Raw genomic sequence first — 11,572 nt, forward strand, 5'->3', positions numbered from 1 at the left:
TACCCTCTGAAACTGCTAAATTGATGCCCCCCCCCCCCAAAGTACAGGCAATCTTATGGCTAGACCATTAAACTTCAATGGTAAATCATATACAGCAGGGATCCCCAATTTTGTTGAACCTGTGGGAACATGTGGAATCTTGAAAATGGGGTACTATAAAATGGCTTGGACACTGCCAAATCCATAATCCCTTTACAAATGGGAGCAATGGAATGAGGGCTCCTTGCAGATACAAAGGTGATCCTCCCTAGGTTCTTCTGAAGCCCCCATTGCTTCAGTGAGGTGCAGGGAAGAAGAAGAGGAGGAGGAGGAGGAAGAAGAGGAGGAGGAAGAGGAGGAGTTTATACCCTACATTTTTCCCCTGTAAGGAGACTCAAGGTGGCTTATAAACTCCTTTCCCTTCCTCTCCCCACAACAGACACCTTGTGAGGTAGGTGGGGCTGAGAGAGTTCTGAGAGAACTGTGAATGGTCCAAGGTCACCCAGCAGGAATGTAGGAGTGTGGAAACACATCTGGTTCACCAGATAAGCCTCTGCCACTCAGGTGGAGGAGTGGGGAAACACATCTGGTTCACCAGATCAGCCTCTGCCACTCAGGTGGAGGAGTGGGGAATCCAACATGGCTCTCTAGATTAGAATCCACCTGCTCTTAACCACTACACCATGCTGGGACTGTATAGCAAGGAAACCCATCAGCGGGCACCATGTTTGGAGATCCCTGGTTTATCATATGCATTGGGAGTCAGGTAATGCCAAATGGATAAGGCAATTAACTTCACTGAGTGCTCTATATCCATTCCATGGTTCATACAGATCTCCCATTGACTACTGTGGGTTTTCTGGGCTGTGGTCTGGTAGATCTCCCACTGTAGAGGCAACATGACCATGAATGATACAAGGAAGCTACCAGAAAACTCAGGACTCAACCACTAGCAAGCCATCAGGGAGTACAGTACGAATCTTGTATCACCCTGATCCTTGGACTTGGTCCACACGAATTTTGACTGTGTGTTCCTGCATTGCAGGGGGTTGGACTTAATGGCCCTTGGGGTCTCTTCCAACTCTATGATTCTAACTCTCTTCATACTACTAATAAGCAGGATGACACTGCTTGTCAGTGAGATTTTTTTTAAAACTGTGACATTGGTCATACCCATATGGGGATACGGATGCTAGGTATTATATTCTACAATTGCCTGTGCAAGGCGTGATAACTTGACATGGATTGAATGAAAGGATTAATATTCCATATATAGGAAAAAAGTACCTAGTTTGAACACTGCTGTGAATATATGTCCCCCTGCACAGGTTAAGGTGCATGTTTGTCACGTTTAAACAGGGCTCTACTGCAAGAGCATAGGACAGTCCAAAGCGGGTTACTACAGCAGTTACTTGTAGTAACCCCTGACAGACCAGGATCTACCCCTTCTACCAGTTCTGCTCCACTGAAGACAGGGATGAGATTTCAGGAGTTCACTGCCACCACAGACCTTGACCCATATCAGGAAAATAAGTCTCAGAATTGAATTTTTGCACATTTCTAAGATCAGCCATACTTGATGAAGTCATATAGCACTTCAGAAGGGGGAGTGACATGATAGAGCCCAACCTCAGAAGCTAAGCAGGGTTCATAACTGGATGGGGGACCCCCAAGGATGACTCTGCAGAGGAAGGTGATGGCAAACCACCTCTGCTTCTCACTTGCCTTTAAAGCCCCATGCTGGGGTCACCATAAGTCAGCTGTGACTTGAGGACACTTGCGTACACATGTATTTAGCACTTTTACAGGAATTTCCCAGTAACTTAATTCAGAAACACATAATATATTTACGAATCTCTCTGGAAGAGAGTCTCTAGAAGAACGGGCAAATGGCCCGGCAATTTTGGTGGTTTGAAAAGCTTTCTCCGAAAAGGTCCTCCAGACAACCTTCGAATCATCTCGATCGAGTTCTTTTGCAGATGTCTCCCTGCTTCTTACGAGCATCTCACAACACAAAGTTTTCCGGGTGTCGCTGATGTCTTTCCTTCTTCTCTCTCCCATCATGTCCTCCCAGGAAGAAAGTTACAGCTGGGTCCTTCCATCTTTCCAAGTTCTGGAACCACACGGTCTGTTCCTTCTCACTTTCTGCTCTTCCGCTCATTCGTACCCATTCAGAAGACTTTGGAGAATGAAATGCATAGGCAGTGCAAAACAGGGTGTGAAAGAGTATGTGGGGGGTTGGAGGAGGGGAGGGGAGCCATAAAGCAAAGAAGTCAATGAGCAGGCGACGGAGAATAGATGTTGAGAAGGCTCCACAGGCTTTGGGAGGGTGTTATCTGCAGGCACAAGACTCCACTGTCATGTTGGGGTAGACCTTGAGCACCACGTTTTTGTTTTCATCGAAGAATAAGATGCTGAGAGACGACATCTTGTCCGGGACGCAGCACGGCTCGGGAATCCCAGAGACGACTCCCACAGCTCTCACTATGCTTTGGATGGTGGCGTGGTTGGATGGCTTTAAGGCCTGCAGAAGAGAAGATGGAGGGAGTTGAAACGGAGTTGGGCAATCTCTATAACAGCACAGCCAGTACAGTTGACATCTAGCTCATGTCCAAATCCCCACTGTACTACAGAATCATAGAATCATAGAGTTGGAAGAGACCACAGGGGCCATCAAGTCCAACCCTCTGCCATGCAGGAACACACGATCAAAGCACCCCCGACAGATGGCCATCTGGGGTGCTGTGTGGTTTCCAGGCTGTATGGCCGTGTTCTAGCAGCATTCTCTCCTGATGTTTCGCCTGCATCTGTGGCTGGCATCTTCTGAAGCCACAGATGCAGGCGAAACGTCAGGAGAGAATGCTGCTAGAACACGGCCATACAGCCCGGAAACCACACAGCACCCCAGTGATTCCGGCCGTGAAAGCCTTCGACAATACATTGAACATCTCTAGATGGCCATCTGTTGAAAAACCTCCAAAGAAGGAGACTCCACCACTCTCCGAGGCAGTGAATTCCACTGTCGAACAGCCCTGACAGAAAGTTCTTCCTAATGTTTAGGTGGAATCTCTCTTTTTTTGTTTTGGAAAAGGGAGGGGGGGAGGGGGAAGGAAAAAAAGAGGGGAGAGTCAGAGGGAGAGAGGTGTGTGTAGGGGGATGAAGTTGTGTGAGAGAACTCTTGGCTATGTTTTACAAGGAGAGAAAGGAGAAATTGAAGTTAGTTTTGAGATGTACCCTGTTTCCCCAAATATAAGACATCCCCTGAAAATAAGACATAGTAGAGATTTTGCTGAAGTGCGAAATATAAGGCATCCCCCGAAAGTAAGACGTAGCAAAGTTTTTGTTTGGAAGCATGCCCGACGAACAGAACACAGAAAAATAAGACATCCCCTGAAAATAAGACATAGCGCATCTCGGGGAGCAAAAATTAATATAAAACACTGTCTTATTTTCGGGGAAACACGGTATTAATCTGTGAGGAATATAGGAACTGTCAGCATTAGAGTGGCAGAACTCTCTCTGCTCCTTCAATTCAACACCAGCTTAGCCCTTTCTTGAAAAAAACCCCACCCTTCATACAATGCAGTCAACCACACCTTTGCATAACAAGTTCCACCCAAACATTTACTGACTGGTTCCCCACCCTGGGACATGGACAATATATACCCCACTAAAACATTCCCTTCTCACTGGACACACTGTGTAACAGACTTCCCTCTGTGATACACCTCTGAAGATGCCAGTCACAGATGCAGGTGAAACGTTAGGAACAAGATCCACCAGACCATGGCCACACAGCCCGGAAAACCCACCACAACTAGCCCTTTCTTGTTTAATTTCCACAAGAGATGCAGGGGTTGGGCCAGTCTCCAGATTTCTAAGCATCTCTGGCTTTGACAGATCACCACCAACAAAAGACTACACTATGGATTCATTAAACACTTCTCCTCACTCTGAAAGGGACCGAAGTAGAGCAGACTCTAGTTGGCCATAAACAATTTGCTGAAAAATGAGAGATGTAATATGTCTCTCCATTCATAACGAGGTCTCTCTTTGACATCTGACGTAGCGAAACGACGGCCCGCGGCAGCCTGTTTATTTTAGGCAATCAATCTTATGGAAAGAGAACCTAAAGCACCCTGCCTTGGTTTCTTCGGAAACTTTTCTAGAGTTCCAGCGATTGTAAAGTAGGTGTAAAACCAAGCTGCAAAGGAAATGAAGAATGGTTCTTGCAGGCTGCTTTTATGTATTTATTTTCCTCCAGACATACAACTCAAACTGGGACAAATAACGGGTGTTGTATTATCACCAGACAGTCAAGGGAATTTCCGACGGTCCTTTGGTTCTGACTGAATGAGCCCAATGCTAGATTCCATTAGGGATTCATGAAATATCCATTGTGTCTTACAATCTGCAAAACAGGGATCTATTTTATTGGGCGGCTGAGCTTCTCCAAAGTCTATTAGGTTTTCCTAATGGGGTTGCAAGCTTCTTTGGTTTTACACACTCAACAGCAGAAAGGATGTTTGATGACTCGCAGTACAGTGCCGTTTCTCCAGGGAAGAAGCAGTTACATTCCATTTATGTTAGGCTCTTATGGATGAAGTTTTAAAGGTAACATCTTTGGTTTTTGTCTTGGAAGCACCATCTGAGAGAGAGGTTTCACAGTTCCCTCCTAAGCAGCTATTCAATGGATGTAGAGGGGTTTATTTATTTTATTTTTCATTAAATTTACGTCCCGCCTAATTCCTGGCCGCAAGTTGGGCTCAGGGTAGCTAACAAGTAACTCCAGAGGTGTTTCTGCACTCCTACATTCCTGCTGGGTGACCTTGGGCTAGTGATGGTTCTTCAGAACTCTCTCAGGCCCACCTACCTCACAAGGTGTCTGTTACAGGGAGAGGAAGGGAAAGGAGCTTGTAAGCCACCTTGAGTCTCCTTACAGGAGGGATATAAATCCAAAATCATCTTCTTCATCTCCTGAATTACAACTGAGCTGCAGATTACAGTTTTCAGTTTCCCTACAAAAAAAATGGTTGCTTTGAAGGGTGGAGTGTATGGCATTATACTCTGTCGAAGTCTATTCCTTCTCTAAATCTGCAACCCAGGCTCCAAGTCCTCAAATATCCATAAATTTCCCAACGGAGTTGGCAACCCTACATAAGACCAGACTTCGAAAGCTACCCTGTTCAATTCAAACGTCCCCATTTGGGTTTCATATCGCCCTGCGAACAAACCAACCCAGCTTTTCTTCCCTTGTCTCCAATTATTCCCATAAAAAAGAATGCCTGCCTCCATTCAGATCTCAGCCACGTACAGATGATGAATAAGTTGTGTGAGTCAGGAATGCCGTGAAAGACTTATCGGTGACAGCGGTGAAAATGAGCAGAAGCAAAACCAACCACCACAGCAATTTGGGTAATCAAAAAGAAACTGAAATGGCCGTATCAGCATATTCTGCCTTGCCACGAACAGCTGATAGGAACGTCATTTTGGAAACATTTGTCAGGGAAGGAGGGACGAGAGGTCTCAATGGTGTGTTTGAATTGAAGCAGTCCTCAGCACGTGTGGAACTGGCTCTCAGCACTTCCTGCAGTTTATGGCCCACTGATTCTGCCGCTTTTAGCTTTTAGATATCTATTAGGTTCTTAGATGAAACACATTTTGGGGAGGGAGGGAGGGAGGGAGGGGACAAGCATTTGGATATGTGGTTTTCTACATGCAGTGCCTTTTCTGGGTATCTGACTTAGCTCTGTGTGATAGCATAGCCTCAGAGACTACAGAAACAGAGCTAGCAAAAAGTAGGACCATTAAGGAATTGAGCATTTGACAATGTAGGTTTCCGCTCCACCTGAGGGAAGGCTAATGGAAACCAAACAAGGAAGAAAAAAAGGGGGGAACAAGAAATCAGAAAGACACAAGGGAGTGTCAGATGGTAAAGAAGGAATGGAGGTGAGGCGAGGTGAGCAGATCCTTGAAAAGCTTTCCGGAATCTATTCAGAATCTTTGATCCTTTAAAAAAAGGCATTTTCGAGAAAGTGAGAGTGTGCGTGTTTGTTTTTTCTTTACACAGAGAATGGAGTTTCCACAGAACTGTAAGCACAAATAATCCCTGATCTGTGTTTCCCAGGATGCACCAAGAGGATCTGAAGGGCATGGGGAGAAGTGCACTGACATCATAATGGTGTACATAATTGCTGGTGAAAACTGGAAGTGACATCATTATGTTGCAGGGGATACTCTAGGCACCATTCTAAATTCTCCCATTTTTCTCTTCCCAGTCTTTAAGGTGCTGGGGGGAGGAGGGTGGAATCCTGGCCCCACCCCCTTTGAGTAGCAAGTAGGACTGCTTCTCTGTCCAACCAAGCCTAGTGACTGCGTAGGGTGGCACAATTAGGCAGGTGCCAATGCACCATGGGACCTCAGCATGATCTCAGCTGTCAGTGGCATGGGACATCTTGGTCCCAGCAAGTGAGGGGAATACATTATTGGTATTTTTCAGATATCTTCTGGTCCCCAAAATATATCTGAGCTTCTTTCTATACACCCAAAAATGGGTCCCAAAAATCTCAGAAATATTCAGGATTCACTGGGAATATCAAGTGCTGGCATTTATAGACTCCAAAGACTTGTTTTTCTCTCTCTCCCGTCCCTCCCCCACCCCGCCCTCTCCTGTTCCCTGTCATCTTTCTGTGTTTCCTAGGGCTTGGTATCAGCTGATTTTAGTTTTCAGGCCACTTTAGGTATGATTCTGTCACTTTCAAGTTTTGCTGTTGTTTTTTTAAGTTCCTTGTTTGTGGGAGTTGAGTTGTGTTAGGTTTTTGGGGTGGATTCTCATGTTTTACATTGAGATTCTCACATTTTACATATGTTTGGACTCTTGAGTTTTATATAGCTTCAGATAAGGTTTTACACTTGTCCAGGTTTACGAGTTTCACACTGGTTGGCCTTAGTCCTAGTCTGCAATGAAATTCTCATGGGAGAGACTCTTGGTTTTTACATTTCTCACATTTTTCCCCCTTAGGAAACAATGGAGGACTGCTTGGGGCGTCTTGCTCAGGGGACCACAGAATTGGCCTCCTTGGTCCCGTTGACTTGAAATGTAGAGGTTATTTAAAGGCCAAGCACCAGTAGCTCCCTTGCAATTTGAGTGCCACTCCTCAGCCATTTTGTTGGCTTTCTGCAAGTGTCTGTCACAACTCAGTTATAAAAGGGTTAACTGTTTGTATGTAAACAAGTTGCTGAAGTCACTGTTTACGACTTGATCTATTGATTGGCTATTGGTCAATCAGATAGCCATTGCTCACATGTTAGTGAGCACATACATCTGAAGTTATAAAGTTAACTCTGAGCAGACATGACCACGAGACAACTGCAAGATGTAATCAAACGTACAGTAATGTGGATGTGTAACAGGAAAGAAAGGATTTCTTATTTTATCTCCATGTAACCCTCCCTTTATAGTTAATAAACTCATATAGAAAAAGCATCTGAGAATCTGCCAGGAGTGCTTTGATTGTGTGTTCCTGCACGGCAGAGGGTTGGACTTGATGGGCCTTGGGGTCTCTCCCAACTCTATTATTTTTTCAGAGGCTCCTGAGGAGAAATGGTGGCCCTTCCAGTTTGAAAGTTCATACCACTTTTGTCAGTTACTCTGCTCAGCACTATGACCAGGCATGGAGCCATATGAATGGGTTATATCAGTGGTGGCGAGCGGTTCCATCTCAGATGTTATGGGCATTCAGCCTGAGTTCTACGCCCCCGCCAGCATATTAATTGGCCATGCTGGCAGGGGCTGATAGGAATTGTAGTCCATAACATCTGGAATTGTAGTCCATAACATCTGGAGTGCCAAAGGTTCGCCATCACTGGGTTATATGAATGCATTATAAAAGTAATAAACTGGCATAAACGTAAGCAGGTTATTGGTCCAAGAAGGTCAGTACTGTCTACCAGACTGGTAGCGGCTCTCCATTGTCTCAGGAAGAAGTCTTTTACATTACCTGCTACCTGGTCTTTTCACCTGAAGATGCTAAGGACTGAACCTGTGACCTTTTGCATGCCAAGCATATGCTTCACCTCTGAGCCACAGCTCCTCTGAGTGATGTAATGGGCTGGCATTAACTAAGACTACAATAGCTTGCAGGCTGTTGTACAGGAGAAACAAAGGAGAGGGTGAGCCTTGAAATCCGACTTGGAGCAGCTACTAGGAATTCATCGTCAACAGGTTGACTAAGTCAGCAGTCCTGGGATACGTATCCTCACCAAGCTAACCCGGCTCTTAGCCATTGGCATGAAAAGCAGCTTTCTCACAAAGGCCTGATGGATACCGTATCCATTTGCAAAAGGAGAGTTTTCTGTAACATCTGGGAGACTCGCAAAGCCAGCAAATCTCTCAGAGCCAGCAAATCTCTCCAAAGTTGCTCCCCCTCCCCCCCTTAAGCCATTTCTTCTTTTCAATTTGTTGAATTTCAAATGTTTTGTGCTATGCAGGATTAGCGCTGGAATTCCAGCGTCAGCACGAAGCAGAGCCGAATAAGCTAATGGTCCGCTCCCACCCCCAAAAGCCCCCTCTCAAACTGCTATGTTGGCTTGTTTGTTCTGTCGTTAGCTTTCCTCTCTTCTGCAAGCAGCAAGAAGCTCCAGAGGAAACAGTTTAAGACAGGGCCGCCTAAAAACAGACCCTATAACCCCAGGGGGCCACTTAAGAAACTCCTCCCTCAAGGATTCCACCACCTCATTTTCAACTCATCCCATCTAAAAATCTCTCAACCCTCTGGCCGTTTCCGCACGGCCAAGGCAGTGGCTCTCCAGTGGCTTAAAGTAAGCTGGTAGAGCGTCGGGAACGGCTCCAACGGATCCTTAGAGGCAGTCCCGAGTGGTCGCTACAGCGATATGACACTCGCAGGGCGCTGCTCTGCATTACAGTTATTTTGCTGTGCTTATTAGAACTTACCTTGCCTTCTGTGTGCAGCTTGGGACGTATGCAAAGACACACCCACACTGCCGTCTGACCCGCAGAGGTCAGAAGGCAGTGGGGGCGTGTCTTTGCAGCCGTCCCGAGCTGCACACAGAAGACAAGGTAAGTTCCTGTCGCACAGCACAGGGGCCAAAAGCGGTGCCCTCCTGCCGGTGCGATTCGCACTCCGCCGGCAGGAAGGCGCCGCTTTTGGAAAACGTCACTCCATGAGTGAGGTTTAAAAGTGGTGCCTTGGTGCCGCTTGGAGGCGGTGCAGCCGGCGCTGCTGCAAACAGCTCCCCAGGGATGGCGTTTTTGCCGTCCCTAGGGCGCTGTATTCCGCTCGCGCGGGAAGGGCCTCTCTTTCCTTCTAACTGTTCAAGCTGCATATGACTGTCTCTCAGGCCCCTTCCACACATGCAGAATAATGAACTTTCAATCCACTTTCACAATTGTTTACAAGTGGATTTTGCTATTGCACACAGCAAAATCCAGCTGTGACGTGGACTGAAAGTGAATTGAACGTGCATTATTCTGCATGTGCGGAAGAGGCCTCAGTCCCATCTCCCGCTCTCTCCACGGCAGGGGAGCCCCTTCAGCAAACTCTGATTGTTGGCGCTGCAGCATTTGGCCAAAAACTGTGGCAAAAATCACTCTGTCTGAATGTCAGAGCAACACCAATGGTGTGATGATGTCACTTCCAGTACACACAGGAAGTGACCCTCTCAACAAAGTTGTATGGTTTGTACCTCAGAAGACCCTCAGCTACAGCGCTGTGCATGTTCCTAGCAGAATAGTAGAAGCTGTTATTACCACAATTTATGCTGAAATACCAATGTCCTGCATCACCAGTGATACAATGATGTCGCTTCTGGTGCACACTGGAAGTGATGTTGATGGCCCAGGCCTCTTTTTGCTTCTAGCAAGTCCCCTTGGCTAGGGTTGCCGGACCCCCACCAAGAGCAGGGGGCTCCTGTGTGATCAGCTGGCTGGCAGGCGGACTTACTGGCAGCAAACACAGGTCTAAGCTGGCATTGCCAACAGCACGATAACGTTACTTCTTGTGCACACTGGAAGTGACATCCTCACACTACTGGCAACATGAGGATGCTCTGGTACTTGGGCAAATGTTCTACCACAGAGTTTCCCCCAAATACCAGAGTGTCCCCTGCACTGCCAGTGACATAATGACATCACTTCCGGTGCAGACCAGAAGTGACATCACTGTGCTGCCAGTTATGCCACTCTAGGACTGCTTTGGCTGACAGTAAGTCCCACCACTGAGCAGTGACAAGAAGAGGGCTAGAAGTTATGGGACTATACCTGGTAAACCTACTCCTGCCAGCCAGCTCTTTGGCCTCAGGAGGAGGGACCTCGAAGAAGAAGAAGAAGAAGAAGAAGAAGAAGAAGAAGAAGAAGAAGAAGAAGAAGAAGAAGAAGAAGAAGAAGAAGAAGAAGAAGAAGAAGAAGAAGAAGAAGAAGAAGAAGAAGAAGAAGAAGAAGAAGAAGAAGAAGAAGAAGAAGAAGAGGAAGAAGAGGAGGAGGAGGAGGAGGAGGAGGAGGAGTAGTTTTGGATTTATATCCCCTCTTTCTCTCCTGCAGGAGACTCAAAGGGGCTTACAATCTCCTTGCCCTTCCCCCCTCACAACAAACACCCTGTGAGGTAGGTGGGGCTGAGAGAGCTCTGAGAAACTGTGACTAGCCCAAGGTCACCCAGCTGGCATGTGTTGGAGTGTACAGGCTAATCTGAATTCCCCAGATAAGCCTCCACAACTCAAGTGGCAGAGCTGAGAATCAAACCCGGTTCCTCCAGATCAGAGTGCACCTGCTCTTAGCCACTATGCCACTGCTGCTGCTACAGCAGGGGGTGGCAGCCTTGAAATATACCAACGTTGGTGACATTGCCGGTTTCCCCCTCTGGTTGTGACACCTAGCAAGCCGAGCAACATCCTGTTTTCATTTCAGAAGGTTCCGGTGGCCCTGATATTGCTGCTTTAATCTGCTCCGTTTTGCGGTTTTATATAAATAATCTTGTGTTTATATTGTAAGCTGTCTTTGGAGGCCTTAAGCGAGATCAAATGGCAGGATAAAAATAAGCATATCGATATTTTTAAAAGCTTGAAAAGCTCTTTGCTGCCAGAAGGCCACAAAGCGCCAAATCTACATTAAAAATCGTTTCTTCCCTGCTACCCAGAGTGTAGCTCGTAGTACATATTTAGCACTGTTGTATTGTTTTTGCTGTCTTGCTCGTCTGTCTTTAGTAGAAGCAGGCAGAGATTTTCCCGGCACACCAGGAAGAGCTTCACTTGCCTCCATTCCTGTGTAGCAGGAGGAAAACATTGAAAATGACAGGGGTTGCCAACCTCCAGGTGAGGCCTGGATATCCCCTCGCTTTTATAACTGGTCTCCAGATGACAGAGATCATCTAGAGCAGTGATGGCGAACCTTTTCAAGACCGAGTGCCCAAACGGCAACCCCAAAACCCACTTATTTATTGCAAAGTGCCAACACGGCAATTTAACCTGAATACTGAGGTTTTAGTTTAGAAAAAATGGTTGGCTCCGAGGTGTGAGTTACTTGGTGGCTTTGCTTTGAAGCAACCGTGCAATGGTTCCAACGGGTGAATCACGACCCTAG

General features: G+C 46.6%; 1 protein-coding gene across 1 annotated transcript in view; it reads right to left on the bottom strand.

Moving 5' to 3' along the window:
- Positions 1 to 559: 559 nt before the first annotated feature.
- Positions 560 to 11,572, bottom strand: part of BMP3 (bone morphogenetic protein 3) — a 41,716-nt gene continuing 30,703 nt past the window's right edge. The window contains exon 3 of the mRNA XM_048508849.1: positions 560 to 2,503. Coding sequence (XP_048364806.1) covers positions 2,312 to 2,503 — 192 coding nt within the window. The 3' untranslated portion in view covers positions 560 to 2,311. The remainder of the gene's footprint in view (positions 2,504 to 11,572) is intronic.

The sequence above is a fragment of the Sphaerodactylus townsendi genome, linkage group LG10 (assembly GCF_021028975.2).
Source record: "Sphaerodactylus townsendi isolate TG3544 linkage group LG10, MPM_Stown_v2.3, whole genome shotgun sequence".
Classification (NCBI taxonomy): Eukaryota; Metazoa; Chordata; class Lepidosauria; order Squamata; family Sphaerodactylidae; genus Sphaerodactylus; species Sphaerodactylus townsendi.